The sequence below is a fragment of the Primulina tabacum genome, chromosome 1, assembly GCF_025594145.1.
Source record: "Primulina tabacum isolate GXHZ01 chromosome 1, ASM2559414v2, whole genome shotgun sequence".
In the NCBI taxonomy this organism is placed as follows: Eukaryota; Viridiplantae; Streptophyta; class Magnoliopsida; order Lamiales; family Gesneriaceae; genus Primulina; species Primulina tabacum.
This window is the reverse complement of record NC_134550.1, coordinates 5,698,816-5,723,199: the sequence shown is the minus strand read 5'-3', so window position 1 is coordinate 5,723,199 and position 24,384 is coordinate 5,698,816. Positions and strand designations below refer to the sequence as shown.

Genomic DNA, 24,384 nt, shown 5'->3' with positions numbered 1-24,384 from the left:
TGAGTCGAGCCAATTCAACACGAGCTAAATTGAGTACGGACTCAAGTTTTGCAGTACATTATGTCACATAGGTAAAAATTAAATATTTAAGTAGATTTATAATCATACACAATATTCTTATAACAATTTGAGCTAGTCAATCGTGTTCGATCGTGTTGTCTTGTGCTCAATGCATGACAAGTATGTTTAAGTATATATTCACTCCATCAAAAGAAAAACTATTTATCAATGAGCCGGTATAGGTGACTACTTCGCATTTGGAAGAGGATTGATTTGGAGTGGATATTATTGCGTATTTGCTTTTGGTCAAAGAATAAAAATAGAAGGAGGAATTTTAATAGCCAATTGTTTTCTTCCATATATTCGATGATATTGGAATTAAATATGTGTATAAAAAGAGCAGAGAGCATTACTAAACATGATGATATTTACTTCTTACGCTAAAGTTGAAATAAGCTTATTAAGTTAAAAACTTTGTGTATATAATTTTGAGACACATATCGTGGAATGTCATATTAATCATCATCTCACGTATTTTTTTCGGGTATCGAGAAACGTGTTGCATTAAATACTTCCATGAAGTTCATGTGAATATATTTTGTGATGTTCAAACAAGATACGCCCATAATATATATACTATTAAATAAAATTAAACTTTATAAAGTAACTATTTGGTACGAAATTAATGTGAATATATTTTGTGATGTCCAACAAGTCCGCACTTCAATGGTAAAATTTACATATTATATGTATAATTTTGATATGTTTCATCATATTCAATACATGAATGTCACCTATGTGCGTGTTTATATATATATATATATATATATATATATATATATATATATATATATATATAAAACTTTATTAGAGTAAATGGTCCTCACAACTTATTATTATAAAAATATTATTTTATTATCATTAACTTGTAAAATACAAATAAGAAATACGATTTTTTATTTTAGAATAACAATAATACTTATAATTGTAATTATTATTGTTGTTGTTTTATTTAGGTATGTTATAAAAAAAATAAGTATTACAGTTGATTGACTTTACACAAATAATATAAAATCTATTGTTATAAAAAAACATTTTGTTCTTAATTTATTAAATAAAAATAATTAGTATGATTTTATTATTAAATTTATTCGTATTTAGTATGATCGTTCATTTATTTTACAGAACTAATATAAAATTTATTATTATAAAAAAATTTATTACAAAAATATATATTTAAATGATTTTACTATTAATATTTTTGCCAATACAGTATGAAATTGATTATCATAATTATTATTAACTTATTAAAAAATTATTATTATTATTTTTATTATTATTGATAGTAGTAGTATAGTAAAACAAATTCAGCATTATCATCATCATTATTATAATTAATCCTAATAAAAATGAAAGCATATGTAAATTAATTTTATAATGTATTATTTAATGATATTCCACATTTTGTTATTCAATTGTAATTTAACTACGAATCTTATGCAAATCTTGCAAAAAATGTAAGTACAACAATTTGACCGCACACCCTTCAGAATCAGGTAGCATACAACCACCAATAACCATCAGCGCAACACATCGGGAGTATTGTGCGACTTCTATGTATGTACTGTTTTCACCAATTACCGTTTGTGTACAGTGTAAGTACAAAGTAGTCAACTTTAAATTCTTTGATCTAAAGTCTGTCTACAGTGACACAAAATGTAGGGCCCTTAAATCCTAATCGTTATTACAATGCAATCTGATTATGGTTAATTAATTACAGCGGAAAACGAGTTTAAATTTTTCTTTACAATGAGCCCAAAACATCTTATTTGAATACTAAAAATAGTATTTCGACTCACATCATAAAATATGCCCACACGTAATCAAATCCAAACCACATACAAACAACTCATATCCTCGGGACATGCCCCGGTATATAAATACATATATATATACTGGGAACAAAACATAAAACCTCAGCTCAAACTGTGACTTTCTCCAGAAGTACCATCTTCGGTCTCCTGATATCCTGGAGTACCTGCCATTGTCCACACACAAAGACAACAACAGCCCCCCTTGGGGATGAGCAAAGCTCCGAATGGAACAACCATCATATATACAACAGATATTTACACGATGATATATGATATTCAATGCATGTATGTCGTGGAGGTATCAGGTCAAATGCCCATCCACTGAGCACATGTCAGAATCAAACGAATCTCTATCAAATCAATGCTCGAGCTGGCACACCGGTCTCAATCAGGGATACTCGTATGATAGCGTCGACAAAGCGCCATCAAATTCCAAATCTCAATCAATTATCGGGGCCACAAATGACTATGCTTTAAGGGTCATATAATACCAAATATAGCATTGTGTTCACAAACCCCAGAATCCAATCAAATCATATCAGGGTATCCAAGGATCATAGCTCAACGTGCATGTCATGTATCGATATATGCATCAAACGATGTGTGTTAACAAAATATTTATTTTATACATCGATATTCCAATCATAATGCCATGTATGCCACATCAAGTCATCACATAAGGTATATAAACACATATTCTCAATCAAATCAATCAAACATATATCATATGATACAGATACCTGTCGTATGTTACTCGATCGCAACATACCTCAATTCTTCGTTCCAATTGATGTAGCCTGAAGATATCGATATAATACTTTATCTGCATCAATAACATATTCATTTCAATCAATAACATAATTCAAAATCATCAATATAAGTTTCAAATATCCTTTGAAACTTTGAAGATTCATATCAAATCGAAATCATAACATAATTCAATTCCGACTTCAAAACTTAGTTTCTTGTCGGTTATTCTACCACATATATGAATCTCAACTTCAAATACATGATATTCCAGCACTTCAATAATTAAAGGTGCCGAAACTAGAAGAAACTTACCTCAAAAGGAAGCTCTCGACGCGAGGATTCTGAATATATAATTTGTTTCGAGTTTGGACAACGTTTCGAAGTGATTTCGTACGAAAGAAATCAATTTCTAACTCATTCTCTCGAAACTTCAAGGAAGGAAATGAAGAAAGAAACGAACAAAACTTATTCTTATCTCCATCGCATTCGCGCTCGGGCGGTAGAATTCTCACGCCCGAGCGCGAGACATTCTGTCCCCGAGTGTCACTTGCACCGCGCTCGGGGACACAACGATTTTGAAATTTCTTTACAAAAATTAGTAATGACTAAAAAATCACGTAATAATTAAAATTGAAAAAAAATTAAATAACACTACAAAATTAGTCTAACATAAATAATAATTTCATTTATAAATTTAATATTTAACATAATAATTTATGTTAGTATACATACTTTAATATAAGTTGGAACTAAAATGAACCTGCAAAAACAAAAAAAAAAATCAAATTAATAAAAATCTACAGGAAGTGAAAAAATAAATTCAAACATTTACGAGAACTTATCGATAAAAAATATGAGAAAGGTGAATGAAATGAGACAATGAAGTATTTAATTTATAGAAAAAAAAAGTATAATATTATAATGAATTCGAAATTATTCCATCTGAGATGGCATGACTTGCATTTAAAAAAAATAAAATTGTAAGACACGTTAGTTTGTCAATTTTTTTTTACTTTATTTTATTAAAGAATTAAAAAATGTGCGGTAAACGGTTAAAAAGCCCTAGTTATGTATAACGGATCAATCACTTGTTTGGTATTTGGGACCAACAATAATTTATCCATATTTAAAAATATCGGAGTCTTTTATTATATATTTTGTCAAAATATATTGAAATTTTAAGATATATATATATGTATGAAAAAAAAAGTTCACATTAAAGATTGATGATGACAAGTTGCTTGACTTTACAGCGAAGAAATGCCCACTCGAGAGAGAGCCCAAGGAAAATACTTTCAGGTTTTCCGCTTTTCTAATGTTTGCTCTTTTCAGAGCATATGCATGCATTATATCATGGGGCAGATTGTAAGGCCATGTAATTAATTATTCGGTAATTTGGTATAATTAGAATAGTTATTGAGTTGTAAATTAAAAATAATTATTTATGTCAAATAAATTCAAGAAGTGCGTTCAAAATATGTATTTTAGAATATTTGAGAATTTAACGATATAAAATACATATAGAGTTTAAATAACAGACGGGAGCAAAATTAATACAGACCGAAATAAATGGGCTTGAGTTACTATTTTAGTAACCAAATACACAATATATAAATATACATATACATACACACATAACTTACGTGAAGTGATAGAAGGAAGAAAAGAAATAAGAAGAAAGAAGCTTTCCTCCAAACTCCATTCCCGTCAATTGTGTAGCAGCCGCGGCAAAGTTGCGATATCTCCTCCGTCCGGCGTCTAAATCTCGATCGGTCTAAAGGGATGTCTTCCTAACATCCTAAGCTTCGATTTAAGTCAGAAATCACAAAGTTTGAGCAAGGATTCGGGTAGATTGAAGATGATGTTCCGGTGCTCTGTTTCTTCACGAATTCATCCGGTTTTGGGATTAGAGTTTTTGTTTTCTGCGATTTTTACAGCTTTAATTTGTAGAGATGACCTAAATAAACTTTGTAGTGGTTTAAGTTTTATGTTTATAGCCGCTGGAATCATCGAATTTTGATAAGAAACGAATTTGATATGATTTTTCTACCAAAATGTGTCAAATGGAATTCTGTGTTGGAGCTGCGTAAATTAGCTACTGTAATTCGAGTTTTTGTCAATTATGCACTCGGATTCTGGACTTGTGATTCAAATAAGAGTTGTAGAATTATGTGTTATCTTCGTAATGATATAAGATTCGTTAAAGTCCATTAAGAATTGAGATAGTTATACTCATTTTGCCGAAACTGCTCAGTACGAGATTCTGTCCGAAAATCTGTTGATTGGCAGTGTGTTCTTGATAATTCTGAGATTTATCTACTGAGATTTGGAAGATGGTTCTTCTAGAAAAAGTTAGATATTCGAGTTATCTTTCATTTCCAATTGGCGGATATTGATTTGAGTTAATATTGAGCGATATAAGAATTTTATGCTCTTTTGTGTCAAATCGGACATTGGTGTGGAATGTAGTTTTCATGATCGGCTTATTGTTGTTTTGTTTAGGCCGAGAGTCTTGAAGTGAAGTGTTATTGGATTGTCAAGTTGGTATAGGTATGTTACAGCTCGGTAACATACGACGGTCAAACATAAATTATGTTTAATTGTCATTCTGTGTTACATGGATCGTGTTTATGACTTGTTGACTGTTGTAAATTGTTAAATGCCTTCGTTGTGATCTATGTTTATTATTATGACATATTATTGGCATTTAGCATCGGGCATACAGTTATGACATTCATGTTGAGCCCTATCGTTCTTGTTAGCCCATTGTTGATATCCGTTGTTATCTGGCACTGTTGTTTATCTCGGGATCATTGTGTGGCTGATAGGCCTATACACATGAGACCGTAGATGTGATTGAACAATCCCGTGGTTAGTGCAGCCTTTTGAGATGAGCGCTAGGATTGTGTCATCTAGTTCGTTCTGTTGTGCCATCCTGTTATAGCGTATCAGCTGTATGGAGACCGAGTCAGGGGTGTTATTCAGCACAGCTTGACATACCTCGCATACTTGGCAGGGCGGTTTAGCTGCATGACGATGTAGCTCCCCTGTGTTGTTACTCGAGCATTATTCCAGTTGTTATCGTACCGTTTGTTGGCTCCTGTTATCTCGATTATTCGTTGAGCCTTTCATTCATTGCATATTACATTTTATTATATGATTATGCATGATTTATGTTATTGTTGTTATTGTTGGACTGTTTCATACCAGAATCCTAACCTCAGTTATTTTCTGGGGGGCTGATGTGGTTGCTATTGGGCACCATGGTAGATCTCCCGAGTCGTTTTGCAGCATTAGGCCGAGGCTCCGCCAGTGGAGCTTGGGATTGAGGTTGGATTGCTTGGTTTTATTTCATTGAAGTCTCCCAGCTAGTCTTTATGGGTTGTCTTGGAGTTGTGTCAGTTCTGTGTCGTATTTTATTTGCCGGAGAGATGTCCCGAGTATCTGTATGAGTGTTTGATATGTTATTATTTAGTTTGGATCAGTTTTAGTATATTTTAAAGTCTTGTCGGCTTATTTGAATTGATGTTGAGAATTGTTGATGTGTGTTTGGCTGGTACTTGTATGTGATTGTATATGTTTATCGCAGCGTCAGTTTTGAGTCATTTTACTATTTTCTGATGCTTGAATTTTTCGGGATGTCCTATTTACGGGGAGGTCATGCCAAAATTTTTCTAGGCCCTGAGGTCCGTTTTAAATTATTTTAAACCATTTCCGCTGCAAATCTAAATCAAATCATTATTGTTTGATCATTGATTATCATTAGAGTAAATGAGCTTCACACAGACGAAGGCACCTGTTATTATTTCCAACAATCTTCTCTCTTGTATTATCTAAAAATGTTTGAAAATCAAGTATTCGAATATGGTTGTTATGCCAACTATAGACTCAAACGTTTAATTCCATTTTACTGAAAGTCATAACCGAGCACAAAACACATTTTTTAAACTATATAACAATTCAAGATATCAGATGCAAGATTCATTCATATGTAAGTTTAGAGAGAGCGAGCGCTCACAAATGGGGTGTAAAGATAATTTCTCTTTATGGACCCAAATGGGAAAAAAATCCAAAATATATGCAAATTAGTTTTCTTTTTCAGAAAATAAAACAAAGTTACCATTTCTATAAAATTATTGCTCTATCTAAATGATAAAACTACCATTTGTCAATTTTTTAAATCATGTTTCCGAAAGTACTTTTTCTTCCCGTTCCTGACATTAAAAAAATTGTAACAATCAATTAAGTTATGATTTTTTTATTGGACAATTACATATTATAACTATAAAATTTGAAAAAAAAAAAAGATTAGTACGTCACCGTCTGGACCGATTTGGTCAAATATAAATTTAGACTTTGCCACGCATGATTGATCGATCGATCTTTGTCGTATTAACTGTTTACAATTAATTGGTCTAGATCCACAACATATATTGGAAATTTGGAAATACATTTTAAAAACAATTTGTATTATTATTTTTTAACTCATTCAAGAGTTTGTATTACGATTGAAAAAATGTGTTCGGTACACGACTTTGCAATAATACTTACTATACGCAAAAGTATAGATGAGAGGAATAATTATTTTTGTTGTGAGTGTAATCGATACACGACGTTTGATTCATTGTACAGCTATAACATAGAATTGCAATCTTAGCATCAACCATATTTTTTTGATAAATGATAAATAACAATACCATAATTAATCATTTTCTATTTTGGTATATGTAAATCGGAGTCGAAATGTTTATATACTCACATAAGTTGATCAAGCATCGCGGAAAAAAATTAATACCGGTTCACATCACCTTAAGAGATATAATGCATGAATAAAGCTTGTTTTTTTAACCAACAAAACAATATTATAATGCTGAATAAAGCTTGTTTTTTAAGAAAATAAAAGTTCTTTCAAATGTTTATCTTATGTATAAATTTTTATTAAACAACAATCTAAGGATGAAATATCTAAATCCATTGCCATTGAAAAACTTATCAAAGAAACCATCGAGGATCTTATCCTAATTTTTTTTAAGCGTGGGATATCTCATCTTAATAATTTCGGACGAAAAAAACAAAAAAATCAAGTTATTGGAAGAAAATCAAATTTTGACAAATTATAAAGCTAAAACTAAAAAAATGTCAACTTACAAAGACTAAAATTACAATTTCCCTGCCCAGATTAAATATAATGTCTAAGTTAAATAATAAATCATGTGAATTTAAGTTTGAAATTGGATTGGCTTTGATGTTAATGCTTGATTATTTGAGAATATCATAGAGTAAATTCTAATCCACATCTTATCTCAATATCGAATTTTGCGTCGTAGAAAGTAAATGATATGTTACGAATATGTAATATACAACAAATATATGCAGTGTTTGATTATGTATTTGTGTTGATGACTCAAGGAACATCACAATTTTAATTTATTGGTGTCTAAATTTCGATTCTCATATTTTGTATATTAAGCAAATAAATTAGCTTATAATAATAACGCATTTTACATGATTTATTCAATGTAATTTTCATATTAATCTATATAAATATAAGTATTTTCTAGGGGAAATTTTCATTCTAAGCCTTTAACTCATTGCCACCTTAAGTAATCCAAATTTCATTCTTCACCAAGCATTTTAATTGGCTGCATCTCCAATCGGAACCACAATATTGTCACGTCACTTCATGCACGTTCCCTTGAAATTTAGTGTATAGCTTATTCCTTCTAAATAACCCGTGCGGAAGTCATGTGCTTAAGGTTATTAATTTCGGATAAAACCGAAAATCTAAATCAAAAAAACCAAACATCGGATTGAAATCTGAATTCTGTAATTTGGATATAAATGTTAAAATCGAAATTTATTTGATTCAGTATTGTATTATATATATGAAAACCCAACCGACCGAAAAAATCGAAATTTCATTAAATAAATAATTTTATGTATATTATATATTTTTTGAGATGATCTTTAGTAAATGAATAATCATTCTGAATAATTATATATTTTTTGAGATGATCTTTAGTGAATGAATAATCATTCTGAATAATTTTTAGTCGATTTTTGTTTATTTAATTGATTTAGATTTTATATTTAGATATTTAATAATAATTCATGTAAAAAACAATATATTATATTTTGCACTATGTTTATATTATTAATTTAAATAATTATATCAAAACTGAATTACCTGACAAAAATAATCGGACTTTTTTGGTAGAAAATCGAACTTCAGGAAAATTGTTCGGATATCATGTTATATATTACTAAAATCGAAAACCAAACAAATGGATGATCCTTGCCAATTTGATTACGCAAATTTCTAATGCTTACATATGGTAGCGACAAACATCAAAAGAGAAAATATCAACGACCACTGGAAATACTCATATTTTTAATGGAAATACCAAATATTATGTAATTGCTTTTATAATGAGATTAAAGTAATTTATATTTAATGTTATAAATTTTATTTTATAATCACTATTTATGCTTTTTTTTTAAAAAAAAATAATAATAATGATAGTTATGGGGTAGGGATATGTTGGAGAGTATGGCATACATGCCTCATCCTTAGTAGCAGTAAGAGAAATACTACTTGTACAACTAAATTTGTACTATAATTTTTACAACATGATAAATTCAATACAAAAATTTCATTTATCAAAATCTCATGATAAATTCAATACAAAATCTCAAGAAATAATAGTAAAATATCATTATATAATTGTTGTAAATATCATACGTACTTTGATTTCTCACATCTCTTGAGTAAATACGGACTGCATCGATAGTCATTACAGATTCCCGAAGCTATCACCCAATTTTGTCTTATGTTACTCGTCAAATCGATTTGGTAGATGTTACACATATGTGTAGTGATCTCATCCACTCACCACGTAACACATATGTCGAGTATTGAATCATAATCAATCATTCATACATAATTGATAAAGTTTGAAAACATTAAATTAAGCACACAAATCTCATATGTGGTTAGATCTCCAGTAAATATGGACTTCACCGATGTCTGCCAATGACTCCTCTCTTGGCTAAAATCAAACTTCAAATGTATATTTGGGGAATACGTGAGATTTTAGGCCAATCCTCACCCTTTGATCTCTCGCATCTCTTTCGCCAAAACTGGACTGCAATATCTTATATCAAGTACCGATAGTGATTTTAGATTCCCGAAACTATCTGGCAATGACGTCAAATTTCTACAACCCGTAAGAGTAAATGTTGACAATGACTGAAGATTCCCGATCCAGTCAGGCAAGGAACATAATCCAGAACAATACTCTATCCTCAACTTTCTAAGGGCACTCAATTGTTGAATGCTCTCTGGCAAACATTTGAGCTCTGGACAACCAATTATCGCCAATTCATGGAGGCTACTGACCACTCCCTGTAGCGGCCCTGATAATGGATCCACTTTCTCGCAACGTTCAAACGTTAAGGATCTCAGGGAAGGCATATTTTCCAAAATAGCTGCCGGAAATAATCTAAGGCTATCGCAGCCAAAGAAATCTAATTCCTCCAGAGAATTGAGAAACTTGAGTCCTTCCGGTGGATATTCAAGTTTTGTGCAGGAAAGAAAACTCAACTTCTTCGGACCATATAGTCCATCCAACATGATTGATAGCCTCCTGAGATTAGGACACTCGTGAATCTGCAATTTCTTTAGATTCTTTTGAGCACCAACTAAACCTCCTGGAAGGAGACTAAGTTCATCGGCATCGTCCATTAAGCGAAGTGATTCGATTGAAGTAGCAATCATGGATCCAAGGATTGCTGGGTTGGTGTGTATATGGAAATCTTTAAGAACTGGTAGAAAAGGCAGTCTGATCAATTTGGGGCATCTCTTTATCTCTAGATATTGTAAGCGAATAAAACTCTCATGTGAATTTGGTATAATCCATTCCTCCAAGTCCAGCATTTCCAATAACCGGAGCTGTGTCAATGCAACAAATGAACTTTTTCCATCGCCACACCATTCAGTACCCAGTCTTCTTACGGAATCCAATCCAACAAGTTTAAGAACCTTCAGAGCTGGAAGTTTCCCGAGGTGTGGAAGGTGTTCACATTTTTCACATCTTTCCAAAGTGATTTCACTTAGATTATGAAACGCTGGAGCAGACATCCAATTTGGGAACCTCGAACCTTGATATGACGAAATGCAGATCTGCTCTAGATTAGGATGTGGTTGGATATTCTCTAGAGTCGCTTCGAAATGTTCCATGGAGATCTTGTTTGCTCCTCTTGCCCACGATAAATTCAAAGATGCCAGATTCCGCTTCGTAATCATGTTGGCGGCTTTGACGTCTTCTAGGTTTCTCACATTTTCAAGTCCTCTTATGCTCAACTTCCCTCCAAGATTTAATTCCTTCAGCTGGATGATTTGGTGTGCCGAGTCTTCACCCACGATGAAAATGCTTAGTCTTTGCAGGGAAGTTAATTCTCCAAGTCCAGGTGGCGTGCAGATAAGTGAATCAGGCCTATCAATTTCCACAAACCAAAGATTTTTCATGTGTTTCAAACCTTCAGGCAACTTGCGAAGATCGTGTGTAGATGTAAGTTTCAAGGTCTGAAGGTTGTGGAGACGAGTAACGGATTCCGGCAGCGTCCTGAGCTCAATGCATGACATTGAAAGGAACCTAAGATGTTCCCATTTGTCAACAAAATTCCGAAAATTCATTATCCCGCAAAATTCCAACACTCTTAAATGTTGTTGGTTTGAGATAAAGGATAACAAAAATCCTCTATGTTTAACATCATCAGCATAAAGATTCATCTGAATAAGCGAGTGCACAGTATCCACGCTCAGTAGTCGGAGCTTATCCCTTTTCTCTTTAATCATCTGAAGTGACCACGAATCACATGACAAGTGACGAACTCTAGGTGGAATTTTCTGCACATTCTCATCCACCATCCTATAAGTTTCTCGTCTCATGATCGATTCTGCCAAGTCATGCATTAAATCATGCATTTTACATCTCATTTTCCCTATCTGGTGTTTCTCGGCATCTTGCAAAAATGATCTCCGAACCAGTTCTTCAAAGATCGATTGGCCAATGAGATACAAGTCCTTTTGGCCTTCTTCGTGAAGGAAGCCGCTTGCCATCCATAGTTGTATTAGCTCGTCTTTATCCATCCAATAATCCTTGGGAAATACGCAACAATAAGAGAAACATTGCCTCATTTGTGGAGATAAATTGTCATAACTCAACATCAATACAGGAAAGATGTCGTTTCCATGATCCGGTAGATTCCATGTTTCGCTTTCTTTAACTGCCAACCATTCGCTTTCGTGGCTTTTAAATCGCATCAAGCTCCCTAGAGCCTTTATCGCCAAAGGCACACCGCCACATTTCTTCACTATCTCCTCACCAATTCTGACTAGGTTTTCGTCTTCTGTTCTACATGCAAATGCTCTTCTCTTGAATAAAGACCAAGAATCGGCATCTGATAAATAGCCAATTCGGTGTGACATGATTTCAGCTGTAGCCATCATTCGAGAAATTTTTTCATTTCGAGTTGTCACAAGTACCCCACTGCCTTTTGACCCACATCTTAACGCTTCTTTAAGAGGATCCCACAGACTTTGGTCGTCATTCCAAACATCGTCCATAACTAGTAAAAACTTCTTGCCCCTCAACTTTTCTTGAAGAAGACGCAGCAATGGATCCAACTCTGTGACACTACATCCACCTCCTTGTACAGATTCTAAAATTGCTTTAACCAGCCTCTGCAAGCTGAAATCTTCCGAGACACAGACCCAGATTCGCTGCTCAAAATGCTTCTCCACCCTTTCATCATTATAGACCAGTTGGGCGAGCGTCGTTTTACCGATTCCTCCCATTCCCCACATAGCACAGACAGAAAGATCATCTTGATCAGCCATGTCATGGAGCAGTTTCTGGACTAACGTTTCCCTCTCCTCATCTCTTCCGAAAATCTCCGATTCGTTCACCAATGAACTGGTCTGTCGGCTCTCTACAACTCCAACTTGATTGTTCATAACACCCTCCCTCAACTCGAACTTATGTCTCTCATCCGCTATATCATTTAATCTTCCCCTTATATCTCTCACTTTTCTTGCTATTTCAACACGAAATAACAACGGGTTTCTTTTCGAGAAAAACGAAGTTAGATGTCCGTGCTTACCTCTTTCGGAATTAAATCTCCGTCTGAGGCCCTTGGTAGCGATCAAGTCCAGCACGTCATCAGCATCATAGGCAACATCCTTGAGCTTTAGCAACCAATTCTGCAGCACCAAATTGTTTCTTTGCTTGACTTCGGCATCTTGGATCACAAGTTGGATTGTGCTAAATACACTTTCAAGTCTCCTGAGATCATCCTCTAAGTCCCAAAGGAGCCCAACACCTCGCAGCGATGCTTTGTTCAAGTTTCCAATTACTGTTTGCATAATCGCCGAAACAAGTGCTTCTGCCATATTTCAAAGCTCAAGATTTTCAGATGGAAAAAGTGAAATGAAAGCAGTAGAGATTGAAGTCTAAGACTAAAGACGACTTGTTGAAAATGTTATTTATTCATGATTATTATTATTATTATTTATTTTTTATTTCATCAAGGCTCCACATGCACGTTGTTCAATTATTGAGTTTCCTACTGTTCGATGTATTTATCAAAAAAATTATAAATACAGAAATTGAAAAATTATGACAAAACTTCTATATTTGTTTTACATATTTTATCCAAAATATGAAATAGATTAATATAATTTTTTTTGAACGAAGAAATTTATGAAAACGTAATATTTTTTTCAACTTCACATAAAAGGATATCATTACCGAGTTTATTTTAATAGTATGTTTCATGTGAGACGGTTAATTTTATCTATATTTACAATAAAAAAGTAATATTTTTTACATAAAAAATAATATTTTTTCATGAGTTATCCAAATATAAAATACATTTTACAAAATTCACCCATGAAACCGTTGCGAGAATTTTTATGTCATTTTAAATACATAAATTCAACCTACTGTACATGAATTTGTTTCCTTTGATACTTAAAATTTATTGCGCCTTTTCAGCAATTATTCCTTTTTTTCCTTATCTTAAAATTCTTGTAATGTTCATATTATATTAAAAGAATAATAAAGCAAAACTGATAAGTCTTCACCAAGTCCTCTTTATTTATTAAATTAATATTAATTAGCAGTGCCACATTATATATATTTGCGTTGTTTGATAGTAAATATAATATTTTATTTTGAAATGCTTAATGGAAAAAATGAAATGAAAGCTGTACAGATTGAGATCTAAAGACGACTTGTTGAAAATGTTATTATTTTTTATTAATTATTTTTAAATCAAGGCTCCACACGCACTTTGTTCAATTATTGAGTTTCCTACTGTTTGATGTTGATTTGTATTTTAACTTTTAAACAGTCTGAGATGAATTTTCTGATTAATCAAGGGCACAATGAAAATCCCAAAAAATGATAAATACTATATGTTGAGAAATTGAAAAATTATAACAAAACTTCTATATTTGTTTTACATATTTTATCCAAAAATTTGAAATAGATTCAAAATCTTTTTTCAACGAAGAAATTTATGAAAATGTAATTTTTTGCTTTCAGCTTCACATATGAAGATATCATCGTCGAGTTTATTTTAATAGTAGATCTCATGTGACATGTTAATTTTGTTCTTATTTACAATAAAAAATTATTATTTTTGACATAAAAAATAATCTTTTCTCATGAGTGACCCAAATAAAAAAAATTCGTCTTATAAAATTGAATCATAAAACCGTCTCACAATAATTTTTGTATTATTTTAAATACATAAATCCGACCTACTCTGTACATACATGAATTTGTTTTCTTTGATGCTTACAATTTGTTGCGCCTTTTCAGCAATTATTCCCTTTTTTTATCTTAAAAGTATTGTAATGTTCATATTATATTAAAAGAATAATAAAGCAAAACTGATAAAGTCTTCACCAAGTCCTCTTTATTGTATTAAATAAATATTGATTAGTTATACCACATTATATATATTTGTGTTGTTTGATAGTAAATACAATATTTCATTTTGAAATGCTTAATTTCTTTTTCCTTTTCCGATAACTTGTTTTTTTAAGTTCATTGGCTTTTCAAATTTTGGTTTTGATGCAGTTGTTTCTAAATTTCGATTATTTTGATTCATTTATCATCAGAATGTTCGATTTTCGTCAGAAAACGCTATTTGGATGGTTACAGACATAAAACTTGTAAAAAAAATTGATTTGTTTGAATTTTTTTATATTAAGTTGTTTCCAAATAAATTAATTTCCCATCAAAATCAAAAAAATAATATATAAACATAGAAACATACCAATTTTGTTTATTTTTTTATTATTATTTTAAATTATTGAATGCTAAAAATAGAACAACTCGTCAATTTGAGTCCCATTTAACATCAAAAATTTCATCCAGATACATGATAAAATAAAATAAAAAACTTTTTTTTTAAAAAAAAAGACTGATCCGAGAACCAATACTCCCACATTACTATGGATCATAAGAAGAGCCAGTATTGCTTGCAACAAAAACCTGAAACAATCAAGACAGATTCAACTACTTGCAAGCAGGTGTTTTCAATACATCCATATCTAACGTACAAATCGATGCATAAAAGTAATCTGGAAAAGATAATCCTATAAATGAAAGAGTTCGTTTGTAAGTTTATCACTAAGAAACAAGGTGCTTGGCTATTTGCTGACATATACTTCCATGCATAAAACCTCACAAAAATCTAGCAAAATGGACTTTCACTTGTTTGGCAGCTCAGTTAATCGAAGAACGAAAATAAAACCCCATCAACAAGACGTTGCTTACATTTTTCTGATTTCAATAAAAAAAACTTTTTTCCTCTATGTTTAGAGTAACCTTGGATTGTTTCTTGTTGACGAGGTTTTATTTTCGTTCTTCGATTAATATATATACATGGTATCATATCATAAGTAAGATAAGATTTAGGTAAAAAGAACTGATGTAATTTGATTTATTGAGGTTAACTAAGTAGATTTTAAATTCTTTTTAATGTATCGTTATGTTTTTTTTTGCTTGTCGATCAGCGAATCATGTCGTTCATGTTTTGGTTCGAACAGTTAGTTGTATGATTGGTATCGAAAGCCGGATTTCTCCATGGCTTTCTTTTATTTATTTATGATGTAACCGTTTCAGATTTGGTTTAATATTATATCTTTTCCTTTAAAAGAAATTAGATATTAAATTCAGTGACTTTATTCCTCTCCCTCCAAATTTATTTTAAAACCCTATTTTGTGTTGAATTGCTGACTCACTCTTCCACCCTCCATTTCTCCTTTCTTTCCAACGAATCTCTCTCCGCCGCCGCTCCTCCTCCTCCGCAACCACCAAGAAAGATGGCACCCATAGATCCACACTCTTACACAGACTCCACTCACCCACTGACGACCCACATCTCACTCTCCTTCTACTTCGACTTCCCTTCTTCCACCATCGTCTCCTCCGCTCTCTTCTCCCTTTCCGCCACTCACTCCGGCCCCTTCGCTCTAGACACACGTTGCCTCTCCATCTCCGCCGTTCTTGATCCCCAAACCCTCGCCGCTCTCCCGTTCTCCGTCCACCCTGCATCGCCCGACGCCGTTTTGGGGCAATCGTTGATTGTGACGCTTGCGAACCACTCCCAATTCTTGGTCATCTCGAAAACGTCTCCTTCCTCCACGGCTCTTCAGTGGCTTTCCCCTCCACAGACGTTTAACAAGGCCTTTCCTTTTGTATACACCCAATGCCAGTCCATTCACGCCAGATCCATTTTCCCCTGCCAAGATACGCCGGCTGCCCGGATCAGATATTCCGCGAAACTGAACATCCCCCATTATTTGTCGGCTGTGATGGCTGCGAAGCATGTCGGCAGGAGGAACCCGATTGCGGGGGAGTGTCTGGGAGTGTGTGATGATTCAATATGGTGTGGGGATGGGAGGATCGTCGAAAAGTTTGTGATGGAGCAGTCAGTGCCCCCTTACCTGTTTGCATTTGCAGTTGGAGAGTTGGGTTTTCGGGAGATGGGACCGAGGACTAGGGTGTATTCTGAGTCTGTCCCGGGTGTTTTGGATTCGGCAGCCAGGGAATTTGCTGGCACAGAGGAGATGATTAAGGTAGGAGAGGGATTGTTTGGGCCTTATGAATGGGAGAGGTTTGATTTGTTGGTTTTGCCTCCTAGTTTTCCATATGGAGGTATGGAGAATCCAAGGATGGTGTTTTTGACTCCCACCGTGATTAAAGGTGATGCTACGGGCGCCCAAGTTGTGGCTCATGAGCTTGCTCATAGCTGGACTGGGAATTTGATTACCAACAAGTCTAATGATCACTTTTGGTTGAATGAGGTGGAAAACTTGTTTAAATTACATCAATGTTGGTTTTATTACTCTATTGTGTTGGTTCATGCCTGTTCGTGAATCATGTATGCAGTTATTTAGAAGACATGTCGCTATTGCATTTTTGTGAAAAGATTTAGTAATGCCATGTTGCGTTGTATAAAGATTTTGTTAGCTTTGACGTTTGGCTAATTTTCTAAATGGCAGTAAATTAACCGCCTGTAAAGTTTTTTAATTAGTCATCTTTTATTCTGATCATCTTATGGGCCGATTATGGCAAGTGGTTTGGTTTTTCTCCACTTTTATGGAAAATTTCCTTCTTTCTGGAAGTTTTTTATGAGTATGAGACAAGTTAACTTGTTATATGTTATTAATTTCGAAGTCTTTGTTTCCTATCAAAAAAAAAAAATTTCAAAGTCGCAGTTTCACCTGCATCTCATACCCTGGATTTATTTGTCTGTATGGTTTTGAGATAATTCCTTGAAAAGATAGTCACGTAATATTCATGCAAGTGGTTTCTATATATCTTTCCAAAACGGTTTTTCCATGAGAGAAAATTGGTAAAGTTGTACAAACTCTCTTTTGAGCTATTCTGATTGAATGAAGATTGGGTTCATTTGGCCTGTTCTCTCATCCTTTGTTATGTTTGGAGATTGTAGGGTTTCACAACATATGCAGAGCGGCGAATAGTTGAGGCTGTGCAAGGAAAGGAGAGGGCTGTTCTGAATATTGGGATTGGATGGAGAGGGCTTGTTGAGGAAATGGACAGGTTTAAGGACAACATGGAATTCACAAAACTGAAAACTAATCAGGAAGGAGTGGACCCTGATAATGTATATTCTCAAGTTCCCTATGAGAAAGGATTCCAGTTTCTGTGGCGCATTGAGAGACAAGTACGCTTATTTACTTGTGGTCCTGTCTTTTTGAGATTATATTAATCTATATGGATATAACTTCAAAAAGGGATTAAACCGATTTACTTTTTGTCTAATACGTATAGATTGGAAGGCCTGCTTTTGACGAGTTCTTGCAAAAGTATATCGCAACCTTCAAGTTCCAATCTATCGACACCGATACATTTCTTGATTTCCTCAAAGTGAACATTCCTGGTATAGAAGATCATATTGATTTAAAAGTATGGACTGAGGGCACTGGCATACCTCCAGATGCAATGGAGCCTGCTTCCGACATCTACAAAAAGATTGTGTTTCTGGCAAATGAGTTTAAGTTAGGTAGGATGCCAAATGAAGATGAAGTTGCTGATTGGGGTGGACAAGAATGGGAGCTTTACCTCGAAAATTTGCCGAAATCTGTAGAAGCTTCACAGGTACTATAGCCTAACTCCTTAAAATGTTTAGCTTGTTACTAGGAGCCAATAGTTAGGTAGACACGATGCTCTTGAACTTGATCCAAATAATTAGATGTATTATTGTAAAACTGATGTAACTTTATGACGTTGCTTGTAATACAGGTGTCGGCTTTGGATGCACGCTACAGGCTCTCTGAATCGAAAGATTACGAGGTCAAGGTAGCATTTCTCCAGCTTGCCATTTTGTCTAGGTGCAGTAATTACTACGGCGAGGCCGAGAAAACACTTAAAGAAGTTGGAAGGATGAAGTATCTGCGGCCACTGTATACCGCACTCGTCCAAGGTCCTGGAAAAGAAGAAGAGAAGATATTTGCGAAGAGGGTGTTCTCAGAAGCACGTGCTTGTTATCACCCCATAGCTCAGAGTGTTGTGGAGGCAATTTTGGCCAAACACATGTAAAAAGGTTGGTGTATTTGTCTAGGCTGAGCACCTTACTCTGACAACTAATGTTTTGGATGACTCTTGCAAGCTCCTATATTTGGGATATAGTCTCAATGCTTAATGTCAACATGTAGGTGGGTGGGTTACAGGTTAACTTTTCTTATCCATCATCCACTTAGAGTTGTGATACATTTAATTATACTGATAAGAAATACCCGCGTTGCACGTGAATGCATTTTAAGCGTAATTTAGATTTTAAGAACTTATTGCTTAAAATACAATGTTGCTTGGCTGGTTTGTAACATGTAGGTTGTATGTCTGTTATTTTGAAATAGTTGAAAGAAAATGTTATGAGAACGAATGGAAATATTTCTCTGGTGTTTGAGAAAACAGAAAAATATTTTTGCGTTCTCGATTTTATGTGTTGGATCATCCTTAACTAAACTTTCCTACATATAATAAGAGTAGGTCTTGAGATAGTCAAATGAGTTTATATTCGTGAAACAGATCGATTCGATTTATATCTACCGTGAAAATAATACTTTTGGTATGAAAAATATTATTTTTCATGATTTGGTCGGGTTGAAAATCCATCTCCAAAATTAATCCGAGAAACGGTCTCATCGGAGTTCTTGCCTAATAATTGATACAACTCCAAGTTTAGTTTTTGAAGTTCAATCTCTGTAATATAATGTCTATTTTCTTCCGATTCTCTTTTTCCATAGTTTTATAATTAATTTTTTTAAGAAAATCGAATTTTATCTTAAAAAATCAGTGGATTCATTTTAACTCATGTATGTGTGTGTATATATAAGGAAACCTATCCGAATAAACGATTTAACTGATTTTTTTACAAAAAAAAAAAAAAAAACTGAGTTATTGATTAACCTGATTGAATTTCTAAATAAGTGGGTTCTTTCGATGAAATTGAAACTAAGGAGTCCACCGGTTTTTACTTGATCTAAAAACCGTGTCATTCGAAAATAAATTTAAATATACTTTGCCAATCTACAATATAGTTTTCTCAAAATGTTATGATCTAAAAACCGTGTCATTCGAAAATAAATTTAAATATACTTTGCCAATCTGCAATATAGTTTTCTCAAAATGTTTATCAACTATGAAAAGTAAAACCAAACACCAGTTTAAGCTCCGGGCATGTTGGTTTTGTTAAAGATTCAAAAGCCACACTTGATGCAACATATGAATGAACTAGGTAAGAACCAACATTTTGAAACTTCAGAACAGGAAACCCTCTAACTTGACAGATTCAAATCCATACTATACTATCGATACAAGAAGTTCAATGTTATGCTACTTGACATTGTTTCATGGCATGTAAACTGGATTCTTTTTTTCGAAGTTTCTAGCATGATCAAGTTCCTTTATAATTTTGCTTCGTCTCATATATCATGAATCATTATATACTACTTTCATTATTCTCATTTAAGGAGTAACCAATGAACGATGCAATACAATAAAATCATAACAAGAAACATGGAAATTAGACATGATATAATAAGGTAGTTTGAATGTACCAATGAATTTCTCTCATTAAACAGGCGACAACGAAAAACTGAAAACTGAACCTGCAAGTGTTAAGCCCAAGTCCACAAACCAAATAAGGAGACGTGCATGTTAGAGCCGCGGTCATTTTCCTAATGCAAATCATTCAGGAATTTAAATAGAAGGTCGAACCGAGCGATAAAAAAAAAAAAACAAAACAAAAGAATTATACCCTTTTCTCATACTTAAAAACAACTTTTCTATCAGAGAAACCAAAAAATTCTTCTGGATAAAGTAATCAAACCCTTCGTTCTAGTTAGCTGACTCGTTATGCTTTTCCCTCTCATGAATTGATTCTGAGAGCTCTTCTTTCTTGATTTGTAATGTAGCATGTTCTTCTGTATCTGGATCAACCACTGCAGCTATGGATGATTTCCTCATCTGCTCTTCAACTTCGTCTGGTGAGTGTATATCCTCTTTTCTTTGACAGGGCGACTCATTCAACTTTTCTTGCCTAAGTTTTGACTCAATTTGTGCACTTACTTTAGCGGGTGAGTCCACTGATGTCTCCTTCTCATGGCAGGGTTCATCATGGTCACTACCTTTGGAGGGCGACATGATCTGCTTTTCTTCTTTTTTCGTGAACTCCTCTAACCCATCATTTTGGATGTGTAAGCTGGGGATCTCCAGCTCGTCAGTTGAATCTGTCAATTCTTCAGAGTGATTTGCATTTACTTAAACTTTTAAAGGCCCGAACTTTGAATCAAGATCTTTGACAGAAATTGTTAAAGCTCTTGCATCACGAGCTGATGCTAGTTGTTCAGGAGATGATAGCTGTCATCAGGTTGGAGGCAAGAAAACTGAGTTTCAGTAAATTAAATCATGTGAAATAAACTCAAGAACTGAGCTGGTGGGTTAAAAGCTTTAGCCAAAAGGCAACAAGGGAAGAAAAGATGCATATCATAATAATTTTCCTACTGGTAATTTGTTTAAACCTATATTTAATCTCGTTCTGGAAAAGATAAAAATTTTGGGAAGATAATTCATGCAATATCAAGAAATTACCACATAAGAACCCATCTATAAGCCAACCCATGTAAAACATAGAGGACTAATAGCAGAAGATAAGGGCCGAGGACAAATTATAAAAAGGAAAAAAGACTAAATCAACCAGCGCCGACAACTTCTAAGAAAAAATACTCATGGCAAACATTAGATTTTTTGATCATTGTCGTTACCTCATTTAATTGTGCTTCCGCAAATGTTTGCTGCATTCAGCAAATATCATTATCTACAACTTAAGGACTGATCAGAATTTGGCAATATGTAAAGACAATACGATGAATAAATCATGAGCGAACTTATTATTCCAGCATTTTCATGGTCCTTACCTGTCAATGAATATCAAGGAATAACCTACATTTTTTTTAAGCTTACCTTTACCACATCTTCTGCCCTTTCCTTCAAAGTCTCCGCCAATCCTTCACCATGAAGAGCTTGAAGAATGTAAAGCACGTGAGAATGGAGACCCTCAGATCGATGTTGGTCGATAGTGCATTGAGGAATAGTAGAATGGCATCCTACTGAATAAAAAGGACATTTCACAAGTTTCATGGGACATATGGTAATACAATGCCGGTCCATCTGACGCCTCATGATCCTGTCAGAGCAGTTTTGCTCACACGGAAGTATTTTAAAAGGACAGGTGGAATCATGATGGCCTATCTGAGCTGCACTAAATCTAGAATTGCACCCTTCATTTGTGCAGGTCATAGTCCTAAAACTGCAGTGCAATTTATGCACTTCTTGATCATCCACAGATTTAAAGCTCTTTCCACAGTGATATTTGTTTTTGTAATCAACATTCTTCAAGAGAGTCTGCGCAACCGATTCTCTCCTATTCAACAACCAAAAACCATTTATTTCCATCTCTTGCACTAGATCATCTATCCAATCTTCTCTTTTTTCACTCAGTAGCCATCCTGAAACTCTGCTGAAAAAGTTCCTTTTAGAACTTGAAAAATCGTCAATCAAATCAGAGAGAATATCATATGGGTTTTCAGATATTTCTTCATTCAAACCACCTTCTAGGGCAGACTCGGCCAAGTAATTTTCGCTTCGCTGGATAAGATAATCCACCATTTCTCTTCTTATATCGACAGCCACTGAAGCTGGGCTTTTTAAGAGGCCACCAGTTGTGTTGTCAATACATGCTGAGGCCAATCCAGGAAGCAATTCCTGCGCTATCTTATAAACTATATCGGTATCATAAAGATCACAGTGAACAAAGGGACCTCCCTCCTTTTCTTCTTCAAGTTTCTCTGGTTCTAACTCATTGTCATCAACAGGTGGATTCATCATGCAAGAAAACAACTTTAAAATGCCAACTGCCAATTAAGGACTTGAAACAAAGACCAGGAAACATCCAATAAAAGAGCTCTTGATTAATCCCCGATCCCAGGATTTATTGCAAAGAAAATTAGTTTGACCATTAATTCACAGAAATATAAATCCGCCACCTTATTATGGTCAAATACTTTAAACGCTACAATGTTAACAATTCAAGGTTCCAAAGCTACAATGTTCAAAGAAATAACAACAAATGTGTCATTCATAAGCATATATTTTAACTTCTTGCCTTTCTTCCTCTTCCCTGTCAGATCACCTGATTAACGATGTAAATCTCCAAACAAAACAATATTCCACATTCATTATACTCCCAAAAAATATCGATCAACGCGAATCCATTTACCCTCAAAATTAGTCACTACAACGTGGTGAAAATCCATACATGTTCGAGGAAGAAGAACATAAAAAAAAAAAGTAGAATTCTGAAGCAAAGAAACAACTCCAAGACCAATACAAACACTTAAAAATTCAAATCACATCATATGATCGGATCTAACGAAGAAAACAAACTAAATTCAGCAAAATTTCAGCACCAATGAATCGAAAATCATGGAAAGAAATAACGTTTCAATCTTATATCATCGCAATCCCAACAACAGATAACATTGAGCTGTCGAGATTCAAGAAAATCGAACGGAAACGCGTAGAATTTTCCATGTTATCTAGCATTATAATCAACAAAATGATGATTGAATTACCTGAGAAATCAAGCGGATTGAATGAATATTCAGGAGAGAAAACAAATGGGACGGGGGAATCAAGGAAAAAGGGAGTCACAGAAGAGTTTATTAAGAAAAAGGGACCGATCCTTGTTTAAAAACTAATTTTTTTATCCGTGTATTTTAATTTTATATATAATAAAATTTATAATTACTCCACTCAATTTTTTCATTTTTTCCCACTCAACTTCAGATCTCATTTCATTCTTTATCTTCACAAAAAATATTTTTCTTCTCAATCTTCCATCATCTCATTTTTTGACTAACAATTAACCATAAGTTTACAAGTTATTTTTTTGCAACAAATCCAACAAAAAAATCACGTATTGATAAAAAATTTATTTTGAGATATAAAATTTATTAGCTCTCGTCAGTATTCACGATCCAGGGTGAAGAGCTTCACCCAGGGTCGTGAAGCACGACTTTCACGACCCACGGCTTCGTGACCCAGGGTCGTGAAGCACTTGGTGCTTCACAACCCAAGTGCTTCACAACCCAAGTTCACAACCCAAGTGCTGAAGCACTTGTTGGGTCGTGATCGTGGGCTTCACGTGAAGACTTCACGATCTCTTCACGATCCATTAATTTTAAATTTTTACAATTAATAATACTTGTTTTGTTTTAAATTTATACCACTAATAATCTTTTTGTTTGTTTTTTTTACAGGTTTACTTTTCCGCTAAACTTGGAAGAAATCAATTTTTTGAATGCAAGTTAATTTTAGGATCAAGATAAGTTGAAATCTGTAAGAAGATTGTATCATTTTTAAATGACAAATTGATAGAATATTTGGTGCAGTACACTCAATTTGGTAATTTAATTTTATATGCTAAGAATTATAACAATTTCAATCAAAACTGGGTTGAAGGTTATGACTCGTCAAAAAATTGGGGATTATACTCGACCCACGCGACCTAATTTTGGTGGGTCGCGTGGGTCGAGATGGGCCGAGAAGCATAATTTTGGTTTCTCGACCCATAAAGCTATATATATATATATTGT

The 24,384-nt window shown here is 33.8% G+C and overlaps 3 protein-coding genes across 5 annotated transcripts; 1 reads left to right on the top strand and 2 right to left on the bottom strand.

Moving 5' to 3' along the window:
* Positions 1 to 9,714: 9,714 nt before the first annotated feature.
* On the bottom strand, positions 9,715 to 13,135 carry LOC142537218 (disease resistance protein RGA2-like). Its single transcript, XM_075642774.1, has one exon. It carries the CDS (start codon positions 13,075 to 13,077, stop codon positions 9,730 to 9,732), a length of 3,348 nt encoding a protein of 1,115 aa, XP_075498889.1. The 5' UTR covers positions 13,078 to 13,135; the 3' UTR covers positions 9,715 to 9,729.
* A 2,795-nt stretch (positions 13,136 to 15,930) lies between these two features.
* LOC142537207 (leucine aminopeptidase-like) lies at positions 15,931 to 19,117 on the top strand. The gene is made up of 4 exons (XM_075642764.1): positions 15,931 to 17,007; positions 17,658 to 17,891; positions 17,999 to 18,325; positions 18,470 to 19,117. The coding sequence occupies exons 1-4, from the start codon at positions 16,024 to 16,026 to the stop codon at positions 18,764 to 18,766; spliced, it is 1,842 nt and encodes a 613-aa protein (XP_075498879.1). The 5' UTR covers positions 15,931 to 16,023; the 3' UTR covers positions 18,767 to 19,117.
* A 1,109-nt stretch (positions 19,118 to 20,226) lies between these two features.
* Positions 20,227 to 23,430, bottom strand: LOC142537189 (uncharacterized). Of its 3 annotated transcripts, XM_075642754.1 has the most exons (4): positions 23,362 to 23,430; positions 22,893 to 22,937; positions 21,692 to 22,492; positions 20,227 to 21,088 (listed from the first exon to the last, which is right to left on the bottom strand). In XM_075642754.1, exons 3-4 carry the CDS (start codon positions 22,394 to 22,396, stop codon positions 20,990 to 20,992), a joined length of 804 nt encoding a protein of 267 aa, XP_075498869.1. In that variant the 5' UTR covers positions 22,397 to 22,492; positions 22,893 to 22,937; positions 23,362 to 23,430; the 3' UTR covers positions 20,227 to 20,989. The 3 variants fall into 3 exon arrangements, 2 of the variants coding, with proteins under 2 accessions (XP_075498869.1, XP_075498860.1); XR_012818492.1 differs by having other exon boundaries at positions 21,493 to 22,937; XM_075642745.1 differs by having other exon boundaries at positions 21,692 to 22,937.
* Between the last annotated feature and the right edge of the window lie 954 nt (positions 23,431 to 24,384).

What these genes read in the sequence shown, in the direction of transcription:
- LOC142537218 (XM_075642774.1), bottom strand. Translation starts at nt 13,077, where the DNA reads ATGGCAGAAGCACTTGTTTCGGCGATTATGCAAACAGTAATTGGAAAC.
- LOC142537207 (XM_075642764.1), top strand. Translation starts at nt 16,024, where the DNA reads ATGGCACCCATAGATCCACACTCTTACACAGACTCCACTCACCCACTG. An exon ending in ATCACTTTTGGTTGAATGAG is followed by an intron (nt 17,008 to 17,657) that starts GTGGAAAACTTG and finishes TGGAGATTGTAG; the next exon opens with GGTTTCACAACATATGCAGA. An exon ending in AATCTGTAGAAGCTTCACAG is followed by an intron (nt 18,326 to 18,469) that starts GTACTATAGCCT and finishes CTTGTAATACAG; the next exon opens with GTGTCGGCTTTGGATGCACG.
- LOC142537189 (XM_075642745.1), bottom strand. Translation starts at nt 22,615, where the DNA reads ATGATGAATCCACCTGTTGATGACAATGAGTTAGAACCAGAGAAACTT. An exon ending in GGGCAGAAGATGTGGTAAAG is followed by an intron (nt 21,089 to 21,691) that starts GTAAGCTTAAAA and finishes ACCTGATGACAG; the next exon opens with CTATCATCTCCTGAACAACT.